Source organism: Triticum aestivum, chromosome 6B, assembly GCF_018294505.1.
Source record: "Triticum aestivum cultivar Chinese Spring chromosome 6B, IWGSC CS RefSeq v2.1, whole genome shotgun sequence".
Taxonomy (NCBI): domain Eukaryota; kingdom Viridiplantae; phylum Streptophyta; class Magnoliopsida; order Poales; family Poaceae; genus Triticum; species Triticum aestivum.
In genome coordinates, this window is record NC_057810.1 from 722,397,584 (window position 1) to 722,421,637 (window position 24,054).

The following is a 24,054-nucleotide window of genomic DNA, read 5'->3' on the forward strand; positions in this document are numbered from 1 at the left end:
ATTAATGTGCTTCGAAAATATTGCCAGGATTTTAATAAATGTCCACGCATTTTGAAGAACGTTCCTCTATTTCAAAAGATGTTCACGAATTTAAAATTTTCCATGATTTGAAAAAATGTCTTGGAATCTCAAAAGATGTCCCACAAATTGAATTAAATTGTGACGAATTAAAAAGTGTTCGTGATATGAAAAAAAATGGTATTCCTCGACCCACTGAACACCAGGTGCGCGTTCTCATCGCTATTCCCCGACCTGCGCGGGGATCAGAGAGGATCCGCTGGAAAGAAAGCAGCTCGGTCCGTGTCGGCGGAGAACTGGGCCAAATCCTTTGGGCCTCAACAGGCCAGCAGACCGACCCAGAATCGCTGTGGCTAACTTTACTTGACCCCGGAGCTCTCCGGCCCTTCCCCCTCCCCTCCCCTCCCCATCGCCGACCGCCATGGCCGCCGACCCTAGCTCCGACCTCGCCAACGGGGCCCCGGCCCCCGCCCCCGCCGCCGACAAGAAGAAGTCGCGCGAGAGCGAGCGCCGCCGCCGCCGCCGGAAGCAGAAGAAGAGCAAGGCGCCCGCTTCCGACGCCGCCGCCTCCGACGCCGACGCCGATGCGGGCGAGGAGGACAAGCCCGACTCCAAGCCCCCGGTACGTGGATGGGTTTCCTCGGGTGGGGCTCGCGACGGCCTCTGTGACGCTGACGCTGGGTTGGTTTGGATGTGCGCGCAGGTGGAGATCGAGGTGGAGTACGTGCCGGAGGAGCCGGACCTCGCCGACGGCCTGCTCGCCGACTTCAAGAGCATCTTCGACAAGTTCACCTTCAAGGAGCCCGTCGCCGCCGAGGTACCGGAGCCCGTCGATTAGCAAAAAGCAAAACCCTACCTATGAATCTCTCTCTAGTTCTAGCTGCCCTTCAGTGGACCAATGGTTTGACGAGTGTTGTGCTGGCAGGATGGGGAGAAGAAGGACGAGGCCGCCGACGCGGCAAAGAAGGGGTCGGGGTCCGACTCGGACGACGACGAGCAGGAGACCCAGCAGAAGAAGAAGGAAGGGGGCATCTCCAACAAGAAGAAAAAGGTTTGCTTCTATCTCTCTGTGTGTCTCTGCCTGATTGTTGAATTACCTGTTCTTTTACGAGCGATTGTTGTGGTTTCGTAGAAGGCGCTAAACATGATTGTTGCTGTTTTGGTTTGTGTTTTGTAGCTGGAGCAAAGGATGAAGATCGCGGAGCTGAAGCAGATATGCAACAGGCCCGACGTCGTCGAAGTAAGCCACCCCCCTTTTCTTTTGTTGTGAACCAGGTGTGCTGGTAGTGTGATTTGCCTGCATGTATTACTTTGAACGGATGTGTTGGCGCAGCATCCTATACTTTTGCGCTTCACCGTCTGGTGTTTTGCATTGCCAAAGGTTGCCAATGCTAGTGTGATCTGACCACCACCAATGATCTCTAGTTGATTTAACTCAAATTGCATCCAGGGATTTGTTTAAAGTCATGTAATTGTCGTGTGGTCATGCAGCAGCCATTGGCTGCATGCTTTGTAACAACACACTTCACCTCTAAAAGGTTATGTTAGGCTGGATTACTAGAAAACTGTGCTAGCAACTTTTAGCATCACTTCTTGTTGATTTAACTAAAATTGCATTGGAGAATTTGTTTTAAGTCATGTACTATTCTTATTCTGGTCTGCTTATGCAGTTTCCATTGGCTGCGCAGTTTATAACAAAACACTTCGTTAGTGACAATGTGTTTGAAATTATGTAAGCTTTCTGTTTTATCCGAGTAAATAATCCGTAGTAAGGTTCTTAGGCTGGGTTGCTAGGAAAATGTGCCAGCAATTTTCACCTTTCACAGTTCTAAGGTTAAGATATAGTATTTCTCTTATTAAAGGGCACGACACCATGCACACACGTGTACCCATGAAGCTTGTATCGGTGATGAGATAATGTCACTAAACTATTTGTTGTGTGCAATCTTTTTTTTATCTCATTGCTATTAGCAGTGTAAAATTGTTTATGGATTAGCTTCAACTGATGTAATTATGCTCCTCCTGCCAGGTTTGGGACGCGACTGCATCAGACCCCAAGTTACTTGTCTATCTGAAGTCTTACAGGAACACAGTACCTGTCCCAAGGCACTGGTCTCAAAAGAGGAAATTCTTGCAGGTTTGTAATACATGTACCATGAGTAATGAGTAATCTTGTTCTGCATAATTTCGTAATGAGTACTTGGATGCTCCTCTGAGAAATCAACCACACAATCATAATTTATTGTAGTTAGTAGTGGAGTGGTAGGCAGATGCAAACAGACCATCAGTTTTCTTCGAATAAAAGTGTTGGAGCATCTCCCTCAGTTAATATCTGTCATTGAACAAACACTGCATGCCTTCATGTATTGTTACAGAAGTTTTTTTTTCAAACAAACATAAGGGCCAAGGGACAGACTAATATGCCAGTCCCGAATTCACTCAATGTCGAGCACACATGGGGTTTATCCCGTAACTGTAACTGTTCGGGCCAGCACGGATATGCTAGTGTAACTCATTACGAAGTGCCATGGGGTGGGTCTTATTAGGAGAGGGGAGGGAACATAAAGTCGACAAGGTTTTTCCCCTCCCTCTTATACAGATATATAATTATTGCAGGGATGCTGCAACTTCCTGGGAGCAAGGTCTTGGTGGTACTGTACTTGAGTGATAGTATGAATGCTAATGTGCTTGATCTAGTTGGTTCATGCTAAGCATTCCCTTGAAAGACATTTAGGTCCATCTAGGATCTTGACCTTTGGTCCTCCTTTATTTGCCTATACAAGTATATCATTTGCCCAGGCCTTTGCAACTTTTTTATATATCTCCAAAACATGAAATAATGCTTTGCTTCTTATTATCTATATCTTGTCGAATAGATTTTACATCATCATGTTGTTTCTTTCAGGGTAAGAGAGGTATCGAAAAACAACCTTTCCAACTTCCTGACTTCATTGCTGCAACTGGAATAGAAAAAATTAGACAGGTATGTTAATATCTTGGTCCTTTGTAGCAATGCTATGGACATTGTATCTCCCTTGTCAGCTTGGTAACTTCAGTAGTTTGTTTTATTGTCACTTCTAACTTTTATTCCACAAATGGGCAAGATGGACAAATTTTAAGTACCTTTTCAAATGCATTTTCAGGCATATATCGAGAAAGAGGATAGCAAAAAGTTGAAGCAGAAGCAGCGGGAGCGTATGCAGCCAAAAATGGGCAAGATGGATATAGATTATCAGGTCAGTTAATTCCTCTTGAGGCCAATCTGAGTTGCACATAGAAGCACATGCCATATATGTTTGTGTGTTCTCCATAATGTGCAAGATGGATACAGAGCACTATTTATTTGCCCCCTGATTATAGTTGCAAATACAAGCACATGCCTGCGTTTTCTCCTTATCTGTTTGCCACGTGTTTAATTACCTGCCACTTAGGCACTGATACTGATAATGTACACGTGAAAATATCATAGCTGATAAGTACGATGTGTTTCTTCCATATGTTCTAATTTTAGACATGAGTTAACTTCTGAATGTGCAGGAAAGGAAGTCTCACCGTAATTTTGTTGTGTGCAGGTTTTACACGACGCCTTCTTCAAATATCAAACAAAACCAAAATTGACTAGTCATGGTGACCTTTACTATGAAGGAAAAGAGTTTGAGGTACTTTTGTTTGCTTCGCTCTCTTCTTAATGTCAGAAACAGAGATAATTGATATTTGTTTGGGAGATCCATATGTCTGTGTTCTCAAACCTGTCTTACCGAGCATAATACATGTATGAACTCAACAGGTCAAACTCAGGGAAATGAAGCCAGGTATGCTGTCCCGAGAACTTAAAGAAGCTCTTGGTATGCCAGAAGGTGCACCGCCTCCATGGCTTATAAACATGCAGGTATTGTTCTTTTTTAGAAGAAACAAACTCCAGGCAGCTGGTCTTCTGGTTGACTGATCTCTTGTTATTGGCCAGCTATATCAACTGACATCAAATAATTTTGGCAGAGATATGGTCCTCCGCCCTCTTATCCTTCACTGAAGATTCCTGGTCTGAATGCCCCAATTCCTCCTGGTGCTACTTTTGGTTACCGGCCCGGGGAATGGGGAAAGCCTCCTGTGGATGAGGTAATTTAAATCAAATGTGCTTTTCATGGGCTTGGCTGTAGTTAAATGCGGCTTCTGTAATGAAAATAAATTTCTTTTCTGATCTATTTATTTGTTTTTGGCTAACAGCATGGACGCCCCCTCTACGGAGATGTTTTTGGTATCCTACAGCTGGATGAACCTAATTATGATGTATGTTTGATCGGCTAATTTTCCTTGAAGTTGAACTGCAGCTCTACTAGTTAACTGACATGTGTTGCATCGTATTCCAGGAGGAGCCTGTTGACCGCAGCAAGCATTGGGGAGACTTGGAGGAGGAAGAGGAGGAGGAGGAAGATGATGAGGAGGAAGAGGAGGAGGAACTAATGGAAGATGAAGACATGGAAGCTGGCATGCAGTCTGTCGACACCATGTCAAGGTTATTTCTATAATGATTATTTGATGACTAGCTTAGGTTCTTCCCTAGAGGAACTATGTTTTGACATCTCTTCTTGTTCTGTTTATAGCACTCCCACTGGCGTGGAAACACCTGACGTCATTGATCTTCGGAAGCAACAGAGGAAAGAGTCTGAAAGGCCAACAGATAAGCAGTTATACCAGGTAAGGGCTTAGCTTCAGTTTGTGGCATTTCAGCCCAAGTATGTTGTGGAGCTGCTTTAGTTTGGCTTATTATTGCGGTTCATAACCAACAATTTGTTCTTTTTCATCTGAAGGTTCTTGAGCAGAAGGAGGAGAAAATCGCACCTGGAACCCTGTATGGGTCAAGCCATACGTATGCAACTCTAATACAACCTAGTCATCTCTACAATATTTTTTCCAATGGATTTCTGTTTCAGCCATACAGAGAACTCATTTTGTATCAATAATTTCTGATAGATTCCTGTTCCAATCATGTGGAGAACTCATTTGCTATCTTGCTGTTTTTGCAGGTATGTGGTTGGGGCACAGGATAAGGCTGGGGTTAAAAGGGTGAGCTTTTACATTCCTTGCACCAAGTGTGCACTTATTCCCATTCCATGCATGCTCCGATGATTCATTGACACATCTTCGTGCTTCTCGTTTTGCAGGTTGATCTTCTCAAGAATCAAAAGTCCGACAAAGTGGACGTCACCATACATCCCGAGGAGCTCGAGGTTATGGACGATGTCCTGGCAGCCAAGTAAGATCACTTCTCCCCCGCGTCTGCCAAGCTTTGCCTGTCAGTAGCCACTAGTTGAAACATTAACGCCTTCCCTTCAATAAAATGATGAAACAGGTATGAAGAAGCCCGGGAGGAGGAGAAGCTCCGGAACCAGAAGGAAGACTTCAGCGACATGGTGGCGGAGGTATGTTTTTACGAGCAGTCTTGTGTATCTGTTGAGCCAGAATCAAATATCAGCTTCCGTCGAGCTGAATCTTTTCCCCCTCTCTGATTTGCAGAACGCGAGCAAGAGGAAGAGGAAGCACGAGAAGGACGGGAAATCTTCCAAAAAGAAGGACTTCAAGTTCTAGACGGCGCCGTTTTGTTACCGTTGCTCTTCCGCTTCCCAGGAGGAGGATGTTTCCATTTCTTCCTGTAGCCTGTACTATACTCTAAATCAAGCTGTGTATGTATACTTAGCCTCTGGCAAATGTTGAAGTGCTGGATGAAAAAAGAAATGAAGCTCTGTAGTCCATGCATGAGAACAAGTTATGATATTAAATGTAACTGCTAGCATTATTTTATTGCTGTTATGAAGAGTGATGCTAAGTTTGCTATGATCGGCATACGTGGTGAATTTTCTGTTTTGTACTATACTCATATGAGAAGAGAGCTTTGAGTGCTCTGCTGGGGAACAGATGCTTTAGGGAATACTTTTTCTGGACAAATCAGGGTCTTGCTGGGGAACAATAATTTTTCATAGGCTCTATTAGTAATTTCATCCATCCCCAACCACCCCCAATCATCTCTTGCTTTCTTACAGAGAAATAACATGTGTTTTGTATCCTCTGGACTTGAAAGAACAGGACGGACATTAAGGTGAGACTTCCATGTGTCTATTGGCAAGCGTAACACGACACGGAAGAGTACCATGCAATGTACGCCAGATAAAAATATTTACCATTTGCCGGGCGTGTATGCTTCCTAATCTTACACCAAAATAGGACCAACAGTGGTTTATTATCCATTCCATTAGCACGTCTCAGTTTCATTTCATGTTGGTGATCCCATTCCACAAAGTAGGCTGATCGAACCGAAAACAATCTGTTTTTCGTATAACTCCAAATGACAAAATCATGCATGTCATATTGAGGGTGAGGGATAGCAAGGGCATGTTGTGCATCAATAGGCCACAAAGTTTGTCTAACCAGATCTTCACCGCAGTTATTAGATACCAGAACGATAAAGTCCGCCATCCGAGATAACAAGTGACCCCCTTTAGGAGTGATAATTTTTCTATCAGCACAATCTGGAATTCACCATTTCTCTCAAATATCAATATTCTGGCAGTTTCAACTCACCATATATACCCACTGGCGGAGCTAAATCAGGCAGATTTCGGGTAGGGGATCCCGAACTAAGGGTCATGAGACTATGGTCACAAGGACACGATTTTTTGCCCGGGTTCAGGCTCTCCGGAGAGATAGAATCCTACGTCCTACTTGTGTTTTATTGCTTTTGGATGGAGTACAAAATACAATTGATCTATACCCTGATCGTTGTGTGTCGTCTACGTGTCCCAACCCTTGATTTATATAGATACCGAAGGTTCTAAGGTTAGATCCTCGTCGATTATGTACAAAGAAAACATGTTGTGGATGAATTCTAATATCACGTAAAAAGGCCTTTTATTACCACGTAAAAATAATATTGTCATATGCAAAAACCGAGGCCACAAAAGAGCAATCAGTTTCCAAAATAATGGGCTTGTCAAGAGTGATACCAATGTAAATGCCTGAGATGGCCGCTCGAAGTTCCGCTTCCTCAGCACTAAGACAAGTACCAATATGATCCCAAGAAGAAATAAGAACTTCTCCAGAATAATTTCTAACAACCACCCCAACGCTCACAACGCTAATGTCGTGCACAAAACTTCCATCAACATTAATCTTGAGAAATTCTGAGGTGGGAGGCAGCCATGGAACACAAATCCTCTCCACATTACTAATGGATTGTAAACCATCAATCACACCCTTACCTTTGTTACTTACCTCTACCTTCGTTTTTGCATGACAAGATGAGAACGATGCCCAATAATTTTGAATAAAACTCACTGAGGCCGAGATAGATTCCTATCCTTTACCAAAAATCAACTCATTTATCAAATGCCAAGCTCTTGAGAACATGAAAATTATTTGCTCACGCATAGGCGAACTTGATTGATCCAATAAAATAAGTAATCAGTACTGCCCCGAGCAGTTTAAAATATCTTCATCTGGCAAGTTCCACACCTCCCTCAAACCCATACGGAACGCACGTACCTTGGGACAGCATACCAAAGCATGAAAAATACATTCATATTCAACACCACAGATTGAGCATGTACCTAGGGTAGCTTGATGGTGTTTTACTCTGTTAACTTGTACGGCTAGGCTATTAGATGCATCCCTCCAAGCAAATATTCTAATCTTCTGAGGTACGTTAGCCTTCCAAATAATATTCCAGGGCCTCCTTTCCCCATTAACGGATACACTGGAGTTCCCCAATGCCATGTACGAGTCCTTAATATTCAGGGCCAACCTATACGCACTATTCACTGAAAACAACCCATTTTTCTCATGGTGCCAGGCGGTGAGGTCACCCTCGTACAAATTCAGAATACGTAACTTTAAAATTTCCTTCGCATCATGAGGGTAAAACAGATGCCTGATTAAATTCTCATCCCATCTCCTTGAGCCACTCATGAATAATTCAGCAACCCATTTGACCCTAGTTCTGGTCCTCTTAGCAGAAATTTTTAGGCCAGAATCCCTTAGAAGCCAATTATCCCTCCAAATATTTATACTAGCACCATCGACGACTCTCCAAATGATTCCCCTTTTCAACAACTCGAGTCCATGCATAATACCTTGCCACGTAAGTGAAGTCGCTTGAGGGAACACAATATCAATAATATGCCCATGAGGTTAATATTTAGCTTTCATCACCTTTGCACACAAAGAGTCCAAAAAAAAAAAATCAATAAACGCCAAGCTTGTTTGGCCAAAAGTGCTTGATTGAAAAGCTCGAGGTCCCGAAATCCCATACCCCTTCACCTTTTGACTTCATCAATTTTTCCCAAGCCAACCAATGAGCTCTTCTTCTATTCTCCTCATCACCCCACCAAAAATTCCTTATTATTTTAGATAATAATAGACTTAATCTAGATTTCCTTCGCCCCGCTAGAAGCATATTTTTTGATCCAGTTTGAACCCCTCTTAAGAGCTTTATCTTTTGTATATTGAAATTTGCCAGCCTTCATACGACCTTCTGGAACTGGTAGGCCAAGGTATTTATCCTCAAACTCATCACACGTGATTTTAAGGATAACCAGAAGAGACACCTGGATCTCAATAGGACACTCTTTGCCAAATAAAATGGAACACTTGTCTGGACTTAATAATTGGCCTGTACCTTCCTCATAAGCCATCAAAATATCTTTAATAGCCAAAGCTTGCTCCACAGAACCCTTAAAAAATAGGAGACTATCATCGACAAATAATAAATGAGACATACCTGGAGCATGTCTGTTCAGTCGGAAATCTTGGATAGTCCCTCTTGATGATGCATCGTTGAGTAATAGCGAGAGGGCCTCAGCTACAAAGAGGAATAAGTACGGCGATAACGGATCCCCTTGCCTCAGACCACGTGAAGGATGAAAAGACTCCAACAACTGGCCATTAAAGCGCACCGAGAATTTCACTGAGGTAACACAAGTCATAGTCCAATTAATCCAGATTGGATTAAAACCATATGCATGAAGCATACATTCCAGGAACTTCCAGTCAACACGATCGTATGCTTTAGCTAGGTCCGGTTTATATGCACAGTATTCTCCACGAGAATCTTTCAAAGTATTCAATGAGTGCATACATTCAAAGGCGATAAGAGCATTATCTGAAATTAATCTTCCGGGGATAAAAGAACTTTGGGTAGGAGAGATCATACCATCCAGCAGAGGTCGTAGCCTATTGACAAGGTACTTTGAGATAATTTTTTATATAACATTGCAAAGGCTAATAGGTCGAAAATCTTTTATCGACTGGGGATTCTTAATTTTAGGAATAAGAACAATAGTTGTATCATTTATCCCCTCTGGCATACATCCAGAAATAAAGAATTGTTGGACAACCCGAGCAATATCCATCTTGAGTAAACCCCAATTTATTTGAAAAAACCCGCCTGGAAACCCATCTGGTCCCGGGGCCTTTAACGACCCAATTTGAGAAAGAGCATCGCTAATTTCTTGTTTAGAGAAAGGTTTGCACAGACCTTTATTCATATTTTCATTCACCACCGGTTTCACAAGCGACATAATACAAGACGGATTGATTATAGAGTCACAGGAATAAATATCCTTAAAAAATGAATTTGTGATACCTTTAATTTCCTCCAAATCCTTTGATAGAGACCCATCACTTCTTCTGATAGCAGAAATATTGTTCTTCTTAGCTCTCCATGTGGCCTTTCTGTGAACAAAATTTAGTGTTTCTATCCCCCCATTTCATTTTGTCTAGACAAGATATCTGCTTCCACATGATTCCTTCCTTAATCAGAAGCTCATCCATCTCTGCGAGGATTTTCTTCCTCTCCACACTTGCTTTAAGATCATTTCTTTTGAATAACACATTTAATCTTCTACGAGCAGATTCAACCTTTTTAGGCAGATATCCGATATGAACCTTACTCCACCCATGCAAAGACTTCATCATATTGTTTAAATTATTTACCACATCTCCCGGATCATTAACTTACGAACTGTTATTCCAACACGATTCAACCTGACCTTTCAGTACTGCATCTTCTCTTTTCCAATATGCTTCATATTTCAACTGTTTAACAAATTTTACAGAGCGAGGAGCCCCCAACATTTCAGTAAGAATAGGACAATCTGACCTGGAGCTAATAATATGTGAGACCTTACAGTCCGGAAAAATATATGACCATCGTGGGCACGCCACCGCTGATCAAGTCGCACCTTCACATTTTTATTGAAGTATATTATGTTAAAGCTAGCATAAAGAAGTCAAGGAAAAGACATGTAACCAATATACTTACACGTTCTCCAAGGCCAAAGTTTTATTCCTAATTGAAGCAATATATTTCTATACACCAAGAGCAGAAACAATTTCTTTAAACTTGTTTAAGTCATTTTTTTTCATTTGCACTAAAATATTCCGCAAATCAACTATATTCTTTTGCAATTTTCCTATTTTTTCTTAGTTCGTCATGAATGGGACCAATGAGTTGGCACTTTATATGTACTTACGGTCCAAACATTACACTTGAACCGAGTTAAAACATATAATATTTGTACTAAACTTTAATACTTACTTTTTGTAACATTATAAAGTTAATTTTTTATTTAGCCACAATTGATAATACTCTCTCCGATCCATATTGTTTGACGCTACTTTAGAACAACATTGTACTAAAGTTGCGTCAATTAATATGGATCGGATGGAGTAATATTATTTGATGTAAATTTCTAAGGTCTATCTTTGGAATGTACACCACACACACACCATACTCGAAGTAAACCATATCATGTAGCCACAAAGTTTTTTTTGTTCTCAAACAATGTCTCTTAACATATATGTTGGAGCCCTTAAACATTAAAAAATTTAAAAGGATGCTATCTCATAGCGCCACAGATTATTAAATGAAACACATGCCAAATTATAGTGTATATATGTGTGTTGTGCTGCATATTTTAATATTCTTAAATATCTCGAGACAGATACATAAATCATACAATTTTACAAATATCCCAAAAGTGGTTTCCAGCCTAATAGCTATACGATATATTATATAACATTTTCATGTGAATATTATCACTTAATAGCTGGCGTGATGCTTTAGTTGTGTTCAAATGTGGTTGACATGTTTATGTTGGTTCAATACTATGTTGGGCAAGTTGCGTCTAAATTGAGCTTGTTATTGAAATGAGTTTTATCTTAATAACAAAAACATATAAAATTCAAAGTGTGTTTAGTCTTTAGTGGTATTTTGGTGTGGATGGCAATGTGGTTAGTGAGACTAATGTCTATTATTAAGTTTATCGGAGGAAATTTGTCTCTCGTTGAGTTTATACGGAGTTGGTTGATCCCCACTCCTAAATGAAAAAGGCGTCAGCTTTTTCAAAGATTCAAAGGTTATTATTAGTATTTTTAGACATAGGATGACCACACTGTTAGGGGAAGTTGAGGTGATTGCATAAGAATGGGGATCCTGCATAACATATATACCAAGGCATTCCATTCTTATTGTAAACACTAGCAAAAAGGCCCGTGCGTTGCAAGGAGAGAAAAAAATACCACATGTTCTTAATTTACAAAAAGTGGTCTATAATCTGCGAATTTGTAGATACGGCCCAAACAAAGATGGTCTTAGCGTACAAAAGCACAGTTCAAGATTCTACATGTATTATATTTCACCACGACTTGCATATAGAATTAAGCCGTACAAAGAAACGGCCAAGTGGTCATGCATTTATTCATGTCATGTGTGAAATGGGGTATTGTTACGGGCCGGTAAAGGAAAACGACAAAAACAGACAAATAATGCATTATTGATTAAGATTGCACCATAGATAGTGTTTTTTTTTAAATTGTTAACAGCTAAATTAACATCATATTCAAATTCTACATATTTTTCTAATAAAAATTCATATATAACATGTTAAATTTGGAGTTACGTTTTAGAATATATGAGTATTTTAAAAAACTTTAATATCTACTACGGGTTTAATGTCAAAAAAATCAGGGGGTTTTCTATAAAATAGCATGCCGGACTAAGAATACCTATTTCTTTTATCTTATTGTAAAGATTGTAAAGATAATAGGTTACAACACTCCTAATTTGACTCCATGAACATTTCTTAAAAGTTGTGTGAACAAATTTTTACACTGCATAAACATTTTTAAAATTCGTGAAGACCATTTTAAATAAATTACTTAATAATGTGATATATATATATATATATATATATATATATATATATAGAATATTGTGAAACATAAACAAAAATACAAAAGAATCAAAAGAAACAAACTAACAAATGAAGCAACGCGCTACTGTGTTGGCCCAGTACTAGCTCACCGCTTAAGGCAAGGTGATGCTCGCATTACTTCAAATGGCCTTGACCCTTATTTGTGCCTTAAGCGCCGGTTATAGGCAATATTTTCAACCGACGCACACCACCCTCCGCCCGAGAAATGCTACACCTACGTAACCATCATAGGTAAACTAACATAATAGCCTAGATTAGTTAGGCAAGTTACATTGGAGAGCGTAGGTTTTTTTTACGTAAGTGTAGCATTTTTGCCCTCGGCCCTGGGCCGACCCATTTACACTTTTTTTCTTTCTATAAAAACTTCAAAAAGTTGCGCCCAATTTCATTTGAACTCCAAACGTCTCTGTTTAATACAAAGCGAGGTAATCAACTAGGGCACCTTTCCTGCTATGCCTAGGTTACTTCCTTTTTCTTCATCAAATCTAAAGCTAAACAAAATTTACCGTTTCCCTATTTGATTGTTTTTTTGGTTTTGTTTGGCTGGTTTTTTGTTATTTTTTATTTGCTTATTAAAAAGATCATGAACTTTTTTAAAACCCATGAACTTTTCAAGTTCATGGACATTTTCTTATACTCACAAACATTTTTAGAATTCGTGAACTTTTTTTTCAAATGCATGAATATTTTCAAATCCACAAACACTTTTCAACTTATAAAACTTTGTTTCAAACTTTTTTTGATTTGTCATTTTTTCCGAAGTCATGATTTTGTTTCATAAATTGATGATTTTTTTCAAATGCTTGAATTTTTTGTCAAACCCTCTGAATTGTTTTCAAAAAAATTTCAGAATCGATGAAATTCTTTCAATCCTTGAAGTGTATTTTTCAAATCCACGAACTTTTTCCAAAATTAACGTTAACCTTTTAAATTCATGATCTTTTCTCGAAATTCATGAACTTTTTTATTTTGTGTTTTTTTCAAATCTGTGGACTTATTTGAAATCACAAACTTTTTTCTTTTTTTCGATTTTTTGTGCTTTTAACCAAAGGGTATTTTTAACAAGGCATCAATCCTCAGCTTTTTTTTAATGGAAGCAATCCCTCAACTTCGTTCAACCCTCGGACGAGCATCCCTTATTTTTTTAACGAAGCCGTGATACTGGGCCGGTCATGTGCGAGTCAAATTGGGCTGGCCCTCTTTGACGTTTTCCGCTCTTTTTGTTCGCGAACCTGCTGAAGCTTCAAAGACCGTTTTTGCCCGGAATGAACAATCCAACAACACTTGGGGCCCTAGCATACCATCAGGGCTTAGCACTAGCTGTTGACCTGTCTATGGATAATCTAGTGATCGCTTGTGATTGCAAACCAACCATGGATGATATCAAACAAGGTCTGGGAGGTCCGCATATCACAATCGTCAAGGAAATAAAAAAAGGAGAGCGAGTTTTGCTAGATGCGATTTCATATTTGAAGGCCAAGCATCAAACTAGGAGGCACACAAACATGTAAAAATTTATGTTTTACTTAATCTGGGTCGTCACTTGTGGCTTCTACACCTGCATGACACTTGTTCTATCCCTTTGATCTTTGGTTCGAATTAATAATGTGTGGGGATCCCTAAAAAACCCTGTTGAAAAGCGTTCTTTTTCGGGTTTCTGTTTTCCCCCTACTATTTCGTTTGTCGCACTGCTGCAATGTTTTATTTCTTTTGCTATTTTGGCTGTTGTTTTGTTTTTTTTTCTATTGTTTCATTTGCGGTGCCACTCCTCTGTTTTTCTTCAATTGTCTTGTTGCGGATTTTGCTTCCCTTTATTAGTTTTATGTTTGTTTATTTTCGTCCAGTTTTTTTGCCTTTTATTTTGTTCTACACTAGGAACAATTTTTAAAACATGTAAAACTTTTTTTAGTGCATGTCAAATTTTTTGTTCAAACACGTTGAACATTTTAAATTTACAGTGAACATTTTCTCATACATTAATTTCTTGATCCTTTTATAAATATGTGTTGAACACTTTTCAATACATTAAACATGTTTTAATCCATGGTGAATATTTTCCAAGTACACATTGATTTTTCTGTACTCCCAATTTCTTGTATTTACAAAAGGAAGATAACAACTAAAAGAACAAAGCAGAATTTATAAACCCAAAATAACCCTTGCATGGGCATAGGTTGGCACGTTACTGGGTTAGCCGTTTGCACCCCGCTTCAAGCGTAGCCGGCCTATTTGAGGCAAATAGGAGTCAACTAGGAGCTCTCGCTCACTGCGAGCGGGCGCAAAACTCCTCACGGAAAACACTATTTGGCACATGTAGACAAAGTCATCGTGCTCACAAACCCCCCCTACACTACTTCCTATATGGGCCTGCCCATGTAGGTTTTTCCTCACTAGTTTTGGATAGTTTTTCTCTTGTTTTTTTTTTAAACTTGGATAGTTTTTCTCTTGTTTATGCAGGACATGTTTCATTCGGGTTTTGTTTTCTCAAATTCACTAGCAATGTGTTCGTGCCTTGCAACGGGTTCAAAGTAGAATAATACATATTCACAAATTTGAAAGAGGAGAGAGGAAGGTGCCAGCCCGCGCGATTCAGGGGGGCTCCCTATGGCCCATTCTCGTTTTGAGGCATTTAGCCAGGCCGTAGTGGGCCGTTAGGCAGGGCCTGATGAGAGCCGACACACACGCCCCGTCTCTTGGTCCCGTCCCTTGTTTCCCCGGCCGCCGCACCGCCGTCGTCCTCCGCCCTCCGGTCTCCGCCGCGACGCCACCCCGTCAGGTCTCTCTCCCTCCCCCTCTCCCTCTCTGAAACCTCCTGCTAGAACCCTATCCACCCCCGCCCCCCGCCCCTCTCCCTTCTCGTAGCCGCGGCCGGGCGTAGCGGGACTCGCTGGCTTCTGGATCGGCCGTGGGTTCGCTGGGGGTGGAGTGGCTTTGGAACTCCAGTGGATTCGACTTTGGCTGGGTTTGAGCTTTAATTTAAGGGTCCTTCTCATTGAGCATGAACCAGATTCGTTTCTTTCGTTTAGGCATCGGTAGCTGCGTTGGGGTCGCCTGACTGAGGTGCCCTGAAGCTGAATCGCACATCCACCTCCGGCAACTGCCGGCGAGACATGGCTGCGGCGGCGAAGGAGGTGGACATGAAGAAGATGGAGCTTATGAAGGAGGTATTAGGGCTATCTGTCCCCTGATGGATGTTTCTCTGCCTTGACTCAATCGTTCACCTTTCGATTTGTTCGACGACAGTAAAAAGATATATAACCCGCATGTGTGTGTGTGTGTGTTATTCGGTTCAGGTAAGAGCGCACCAAGTGGCGATCGGCGAGCTCAACAACCTGCCTCCATCCAGGGTAAGTTTCTCCCTGAATTTCTGCGTGAATTTGGTCAAGTCCAGGCGATGGTCAATTGGTGTGATGCTTGATAATGGTGCTGTAGTTAGTAACAACTGACCACTTACCACCTGTCTGACTGACTCTCGCCGCTATGCGCTGCAGGCCGCGTACCAGAAGACCTGCAACATCTTCTTCCGCAAGGACATCAAATCCGCCGTCGCGTCCCAACAGAGTACGGTCGATGCTCATCGGTTTTGTTGTTGTTGTTGTTGGAAGTGGTGATGTTGATTGTTTTCTTGTTTTGTATGTGTTGCTCTTCATGGTGGTAACATGATTCCTCCCTCTCTTATTTCCTATTCAGAGCAACTTGACATTGCCAAGGCGAAGCTGCAGAAGCTGGATCAGGCATCATGACGGTTCACTGCGGAAATTTGAAATCGCAACTTATGCTGCTTCATTCATTCACCTCCGTGAATTCTCTCTCATCAAGTGTCTTGGGAGTGCTAGTCAACTAGGATGCAGCTTATATAGCTTTCCGTGTAATAACGGTGTCGTTTTTACAAGCAGGTTGCTAGTTATGAGAGTGAGACGAATGAATTATTTCTGAATATGGAGACTGGATACGGTACTGTAATGTAGTGCCATTGTGCTGTGCTTTGTCAATTGTTGTGCTACCAAAGCTGTCGGGTGAACTACTAAATTCAGGTGGAGTCTTGCAACTACCACCATGAGACTTGTCATCCGGTTTCTATGTGCAGGTTTGCATCACAACAGGATGCCAAGTTTCGTTCCGTTATCCGGTTGCTGTTCTCTTCTACCACCATGAGAAGCTCCTCGGATTGTACATTTGTCTCTGTGCAAACTGGCCTGACCAACTTGCAGTTCTACGTCATGTTTCTTTCACAGGTTAGTTCTGATATATGTCTTGACCGGTTAGCCAGCAGTTCGTGCCCGACGGGTAAGTTTGTGTACAAATGTTGATTGCCTGTCCCCAAGTTTGAACATGGAATGGGGATCTAGGCAGACCCAGCCAGCTAGGACAATGACGTATACTTAATGGTGTTTCAGTGTTGTTACCATACTGAACTTTGTAGTGTTAAATCAATAGCATCTCTAAATTTGTCAAATCAATGGCATCATGAAACATGCACTTGATGTTTTTTTTAAGACCCCCTGCTCCATTGCATAGAAGCCCAAAGCAAAACGGGTCTGGTACATGGTTTAAAGCAACAAACAAGTACTCCCTCTGTAAACTAATGTAAGAGCGTTTAGATCACTATTTTAGTATTCTAAACGCTTTTATATTAGTTTACGGAGGGAGTAGTAAAAGTAAAAGAGAATGGACTCCTGGCTGGTTGTAAGAACCAGCCAGCACTAAAACAAGCACTAAGAAACTGAAATCTGGGACTACAACTCCAGGCGAAACCTGCAAAGGACAAAACAAGCGCTGACAACCAAGATGCTAACAACAGTATTACACCCAGGTTCGTTCCACTTCATCAGGCGGCCAGCTGTGGCGTCGGGGGGTATCAGCGGGCGACAGATCTTCGGAGTGGTCTTGGAGCTCGATGGGCTTCCACCATCAGGTTGAGCCTCCGGGGTGTGGTCTTTGTCAGCGTCATGTTTCCTCATCTCCATTCCAGTTGAGCTGCGCTTCCCAGCATGATCTGCAAGTGTTGGCAGAATCGGTCCATCATGTCGTACTTAATGGTGTTTCGGCGTTAATTACCATACTGAACTTTGTAGTGTTGAATTAATAGCATCTCTACACTTGTCAAACCAACGGCATCATGAAACAAGCGCCGGAGGGGGGCAACTTTGCAGAGTCAGCTAAACTGTCAACTACCAAGTGCAAATCACGGCTTCAGAGTTAAGAGTTAAGACATCATCACTTAACATAAAGGAAGCATTCTACCCAATGTGCGAGCGAGGGAAACGTCTTACCCTGTTGGGGCGACGTGGTTCATGTTATATAGTAGGGAGCCAAAACCCTAGATGGCATACATCATGCGGTTACAAGGGATAAGACTTGGGAGAGAAGAAAGGAGAAGAAAGGAGAAGATGATTACATGAATATCTCATTCAAACTAACTCCTAGTCTATATCTCTAGCATATCTCCGGCCCTGCATATGTATGATGTTTTTCACTCCCCCTTAATCACAACTTCATCAAGTTGAGATTATGCTTAAATTCTTCAAAGTTTCTGATAGGCAGGGCTTTAGTAAACCCATCTGCAACTTGATCTCTGGAATGAATGAACCGAATATCAAGCTGTTTCCGTGCAACTCTTTCTCTGACAAAGTGAAAATCTATCTCTATGTGCTTTGTCCTGGCATGAAAAACTGGGTTTGCAGATAAGTAGGTAGCACCAAGATTATCACACCATAAGCAAGGAGCTTGCAAACTTTTGATACCAAGTTCTCTTAGCATTGATTGAACCCATATGATTTCAGCTGTAGCATTTGCCAATGCCTTGTACTCTGCCTCTGTGCTAGACCTAGACACTGTGGCCTGTTTTCTTGCACACCAGAAAATCAAGTTAGGTCCAAAAAATATGGAAAACCCACTAGTAGAGCGTCTATCATCTAGACAGCCTGCCCAGTCAGAATCAGAGAAAGCACTAACAAGCGTTGAGGATGACTTGCTGAAGTTGAGACCAATGTTCAAAGTATGTTTGATATATCTGACAATACGTTTTGCAGCAGTCCAATGAACAATGGTGGGTGCATGCAGAAACTGACATACCTTGTTGACAGCAAAAGAAATATCAGGTCTTGTTAAAGTCAAGTACTGTAATGCACCTACCAAACTTCTGTACTTTGTACTATCTTCTGGAGTCAAGAGTTGCCCTTCAGTGAGAGATAGCTTTTCTGAGCTGGATAATGGAGTGAAGGAGGGTTTACACCCTTGCAAGCCTGCCTTTCTTACCAAGTCAGTTGCATACTTTTCTTGGGAGAGATGAAGTCCATCCTTGTGTTTCTTTACCTCAATTCCAAGGAAGAAATGCAAATCTCCAAGATCCTTGAGAGCAAATTCTGCACTTAAATCTTTCAACAATGATGCAATGGCCTCACTAGATGAGCTTGTAACAATAATATCATCAACATAGATGAGAACAAAGATGCATGTATTGAGCTTATTGTAAATAAATAGTGAGGTATCTGACTTGGAAGGAACAAAACCAAGTGATTGCATCTTGTGACTGAGACGGGAGTACCATGCCCTTGGAGCCTGCTTCAAGCCATAAAGTGCTTTATCAAGCTTGCAAACGAATGAGGGATTAGACTTGCTCTCAAACCCAGGAGGCTGTTTCATATACACCTCTTCTTCCAGAACACCATGAAGAAACGTGTTCTGTACGTCTAGCTGTCCGAGACTCCATCCTCTGGACACAGCAATAGACAGAACAAGATGAATGGTAGCAGCTTTTACAACAGGACTAAATGTATCCTCATAGTCAATACCATATCTTTGCTTAAAACCTTTAGCAACAAGCCTAGCCTTGTATCTATCAATAGTGCCATCAAATTTCCTTTTAACTCTGAACACCCACTTGCAATATATAAGATTTTTACCTCTCTATGGAGGAACTAAATGCCATGTTTCATTTTTCTTCAGTGCAACATATTCTTCCATCATTGCCTTTTTCCACTTATCATCTCCAAGTGCCTCATCCAAGTTCTTTGGTTCGGCATGCTCATCTGTAGAACAAACAAGGCCATATTTGCTTAGATTTTTGTAATTAATGGGTTGAGTTAGACCTCTTTGTAGCCGCGTGAGCCGCCTGGACTGTGCTACGGATTCAGCCGACGCAGAGGATCCGGAGGCATGCACAGGAGTTCCTGGCACGGGCGATCCCGAGGCGGATTCAGCGGACACACGCGCCAGATCTTCTATGGTTGGAGCATGTGATGGCGGAGTTGAATCAGCCGCAGAAGATCCCGGCGCTCCTCCTGCCGCGCCAGCAGGCTCATTATGAGCCAATGATTGCGTGGGGTCACGAGGATCAGCGCCGATCCCGCGCCCTCCTGGCTGGTCGGGTCGGCGCTGGAACCTACGCCCACGCCTGCGCCGGTCGGCTGCACCTGGCCCCTCGCGCCGGTCGGTTGTACCTGGGCCCGCCGCTGGTAGCAGCATGATTGGTCGGGAAACCGCGCACCGCGCTCTCCACCACTGGGACGCCGCCTCGTGGCGTCGGGAGAGCCACCGGTCGGGGTCTGATCCGCACGCGCAGAAGATTCCGCCGCAGGCTGGCCTGGCGCGTCTGCCAGCGCGGATTCTGGCGCAGATCGTCTGGGCAGTTGATTCAGCACTGAACCCGAGGGGGATTTGCTCCCCAAATCTGGACACAGCCAATATGTCACTTGAGGACCATTTTCTTCATGATTTTCTTCGCTGATTGCTTCTGCAACATCACAAGAGAGCTCGGGTGCACCATTAGGAGAGTCAGTCAACATTAAATCATCACAAGTGATTCCCCCATGATCAAGGCCGGTGAGAGAGGGAGGTAGAAGTAGGATTTCTTTGCGAAGTAAGGCACCGGCGTTGGGATGAAGATCAGCGAAAGGAAACTTTGTTTCGTCAAAAACAACATCACGGGAGATGTAGACTCGTCCCGTGGACACATCTAGGCACTTGACACCTTTGTGTTGGGCACTATACCCAAGAAATACACATTGCTTTGATCGAAACATAAATTTGCGTTGATTGTATGGACGAAGATTAGGCCAACATGCACACCCAGAAACACGTAGAGACGCGTAGTCAGGTTTGGTGTGGAGTAGCCGTTCTACGGGAGTTTCATTATTGATAACGCGACTAGGGAGTATGTTAATGATGTGGACAGCAGTGAGAAAGGCTTCATCCCAGAATTTTAAAGGCATGGAGGCACCAGCTAAGAGAGCTAGGCCGACCTCAACAATGTGCCTGTGCTTGCGTTCAGCAGAGCCGTTTTGTTGGTGAGCATGAGGGCATGACACATGATGAGAGATTCCAAGAGTTTGGAAGAAAGAGTTTAATTTCTCATACTCTCCCCCCCAGTCTGATTGGACAACAAGTATCTTGCTGTCAAATTGACGTTCAACGAGTGCTTGAAAGTTCTTAAAAACTTGAAAAACATCGGATCTTTTCTTCAGAAGATAAATTCAGGAGAATTTACTATAGTCATCAATAAAACTGACGTAGTATGTGTGTCTGCCTACTGAGTTGGGGGCAGGACCCCACACATCGGAAAAAATTAATTGCAATGGTTTGATAGACACACTGGTGGATATAGGATAGGGTAGCTGATGACTCTTAGCTCGTTGATAGGAATCACAAATAGTTTCAATATTACGCTCACCAACAAACGGGAGTTTATTTTTCCTAAGTAATTTTTCAACTAAAGAAAAAGAAGCATGTCCTAAACGATCATGCCATCGTGTGGATGAAAGCTTGATAGCACCACAAGCTTGTTTATTCAGTCTCCTGAGCTCCGGAATCAACGGGTAGAGTCCACGAACGCATCTACCTCGATAGAGAATTCTCCTCGTCACCTGATCCTTGATAAAAAAGAAGTAAGGGTGAAACTCAAGGAAGACATGATTATCAAGAGCAATTCTATGGACAGAGAGGAGACTTTTGTCGGCATTAGGGACATGCAAAAATTTTCTAAGATGGATTCTACGAGAAGGGGTACTAAAACTTGAATGACCAACGTGACTGATCTTCATACCTTCACCACTAGCCGTGTGTATGTGGTCCTTGCCGCGGTATTTCTCCTTCATGGTTACCTTCTCGAGCTCGTTGGTGATGTGATTTGTGGCACCACTGTCGACGTACCAGTTGGTGTCGACGCCATAGGAGCCACCGGCAGCCGCCGCCACCTTGTCATCATCTTGGGAGGAGTCGTCATCCTCATCATAGCGGTACCAGCAATCCTTTGCTGTGTGCCCCAGCTTGCCACATATCTGGCAGCGAGGAGCATCAGGGCATGCGCGAGGGTTGCCGCCGCCGTGGCGAGTGCGGTTGTTGGAGGAGACACGCCCGCCGTTGCAGGAGTTGGAGCCGCCACCGTTCCCGCCTCCGCTGGACCTCCCCCTGCCACGGGAGAAGCCGCCGCGCCGAGAGGAGCCACCACGACCACGGGAGGCTGAGTTTGCGGAAGACTTGAAGCCGCCGCCATCGGAGCCGTGGAAGTGCACCATCCTCTGATCAAAGTTGGAGAGCATCGCGAACAGCTCGTCGAGGGTGACAGGGGTCACGCGAGCGTCGAGAGCAGAGATCAGAGGCTGATAGTCAGCGTCGAGGCCGTGGATGATGTAGGAGATGAGCTCGTCGTCGAGGATCGCCTTGCCCGCCGCGGCCAGCTCGTCGGCGTAGCCACGCATGATGGCGAAGTAGGAGGCGACGGAGAGGTTGCCCTTCTGCGCATTGATGAGAGAGGTCCGAATATTGTTGATGCAACTTACTGATTGTGACGAGTACATGCCGGCGAGCGTCGTCCAGAGTGCGCCCGCGGTGGTGACCGTGGTCACCGTGAGGAGCACCTCCTTTGTGAGGTTGCTCAGCAGGTAGCCAAGGACCTGCTGGTCCTCCCGGACCCAGATTGGGTGGAGAGGGTTGGGCGTTGAAGTCTGCTTGCCTTCCTTGTCGGTGGTGACGAGCAGCTTCGCCGGTTCCGGTTGGGTGCCGTCGACGTAGCCGAAGACCCCGGCGCCGCGCAGTTGAGGGATCATCTGCGTGCGCCACAACACGTAGTTCGTGCGGGATAGCTTCTCCGTGACCTGGCCATTGAGGTTAGCTGGGAGGGAAGCGCTGGAGGAGGAAGACATGGTGGCTTCGGCACAGATGGTTTTGGTAGCTAGATGAATCGAAGAAGAGGGGCTCTGATTACCATGTGCGAGCGAGGGAAACGTCTTACCCTGTTGGGGTGACGTGGTTCATGTTATATAGTAGGGAGCCAAAACCCTAGATGGCATACATCATGCGGTTACAAGGGATAAGACTTGGGAGAGAAGAAAGGAGAAGATGATTACATGAATATCTCATTCAAACTAACTCATGGCTCTGGCACATGAATAGCAAGCTTCCACGCATCCCTGTTCATAGCTAGCTCTTTGGTGATACTCCAATCCTTCAGGTCTCTCTTAACGGACTCCTCCCATGTCAAATTTGGTCTACCCCACCCTCTCTTGACATTCTCCGCACGCTTTAGCCGTCCGCTATGCACTGGAGCTTCTGGAGGCCTGCGCTGAATATGCCCAAACCATCTCAGACGATGTTGGACAAGCTTCTCTTCAATTGGTGCTACCCCAACTCTATCTCATATATCATCATTCCGGACCCGATCCTTCCTCGTGTGGCCACACATCCATCTCAACATACGCATCTCCGTCACACCTAACTGTTGAACATGTTGCCTTTTAGTCGGCCAACACTCAGCGCCATACAACATTGCGGGTCAAACCGCCATCCTGTAGAACTTGCCTTTTAGCTTTTGTGGCACTCGCTTGTCACAGAGAATGCCAGAAGCTTGGCGCCACTTCATCCATCCAGTTTTGATTCGATTCACATCTTCATCAATACCCCCATCCCCCTGCAGCATTGACCCCAAATACCAAAAGGTGTCCTTCTGGGGAACCACCTGGCCATCAAGGCTAACCTCCTCCTCCTCACACCTAGTAGTACTGAAACCGCACATCATGTACTCGGTTTTAGTTCTACTAAGCCTAAACCCTTTCGATTCCAAGGTTTGTCTCCATAACTCTAACTTTCTATTTACCCCTATCCGACTATCGTCAACTAGCACCACATCATCTGCAAAGAGCATACGCCATGGGATATCTCCTTGTATATCCCTTGTGACCTCATGTCAACTGCTGCACCTCAACGCATTTCGGGGAGAACCAACTAGCTCTGGGTTTGAGTGGCATTTCACCCCTAACCACAACTCATCCGCTGATTCTTCAACATCAGTCGGTTCAGACCTCTGCTTAGTTTCATCCAAGCTTCATCCTGGTCATGGATAGATCACCCAGGTTCGGGTCCATAAGCAGTGACAATCGCCCTATTAAGACTCGCTTTCGCTACGGCTCCGGTGGGTTCCGTTCCCTTAACCAAGCCACTACCTATGAGTCGCCGGCTCATTCTTCAACAGGTACGCGGTCAGAGATCACTTTCCCCTCCCACTGCTTGGGAGCTCAGCACGATTTCACGTTCTATTTCACTACCCACTGGGGGTTCTTTTAACGGTTGCAAAAAACCCCCTTTTTTCTTTCAAAAGTCTATAAAAATTATATTGCCAATTCCATTTTAATTATATTCTTTTTTCTTAATGTTAATAAAAAAAGAAGAAAATTCTTGTTTTTTCTTCCTAAAAATTGATATTGGCCGAGAGACAATCAAATAGATTTTCTCTTTAGCGGGCATTTCCATATAGGACTTGTTATAATTATAATAA

General features: G+C 43.2%; 1 protein-coding gene and 1 long non-coding RNA gene across 2 annotated transcripts; one reads left to right on the top strand and one right to left on the bottom strand.

The window, feature by feature from the left end:
- Positions 1-404: 404 nt before the first annotated feature.
- On the top strand, positions 405-5,850 carry LOC123140034 (splicing factor 3B subunit 2). Its single transcript, XM_044559768.1, has 18 exons — positions 405-640; positions 722-835; positions 944-1,069; positions 1,196-1,258; positions 2,048-2,155; positions 2,924-3,001; positions 3,162-3,254; positions 3,591-3,677; positions 3,806-3,907; positions 4,015-4,134; positions 4,243-4,305; positions 4,386-4,531; positions 4,620-4,713; positions 4,827-4,885; positions 5,043-5,082; positions 5,181-5,272; positions 5,369-5,438; positions 5,533-5,850. The coding sequence occupies exons 1-18, from the start codon at positions 440-442 to the stop codon at positions 5,602-5,604; spliced, it is 1,728 nt and encodes a 575-aa protein (XP_044415703.1). The 5' UTR covers positions 405-439; the 3' UTR covers positions 5,605-5,850.
- LOC123140035 (uncharacterized) lies at positions 3,595-23,842 on the bottom strand. Its single transcript, XR_006469747.1, has 3 exons — positions 23,472-23,842; positions 22,939-22,944; positions 3,595-3,607 (listed from the first exon to the last, which is right to left on the bottom strand). It is a non-coding gene; the product is annotated as an uncharacterized lncRNA (long non-coding RNA).
- Positions 23,843-24,054: the final 212 nt, after the last annotated feature.

Coding starts and splice junctions, on each gene's coding strand:
- LOC123140034 (XM_044559768.1), top strand. CDS start 440: ATGGCCGCCGACCCTAGCTCCGACCTCGCCAACGGGGCCCCGGCCCCC. Junction 1,070..1,195: donor TCTCCAACAAGAAGAAAAAG/GTTTGCTTCTAT, acceptor TGTGTTTTGTAG/CTGGAGCAAAGGATGAAGAT. Junction 5,083..5,180: donor ATAAGGCTGGGGTTAAAAGG/GTGAGCTTTTAC, acceptor CTCGTTTTGCAG/GTTGATCTTCTCAAGAATCA.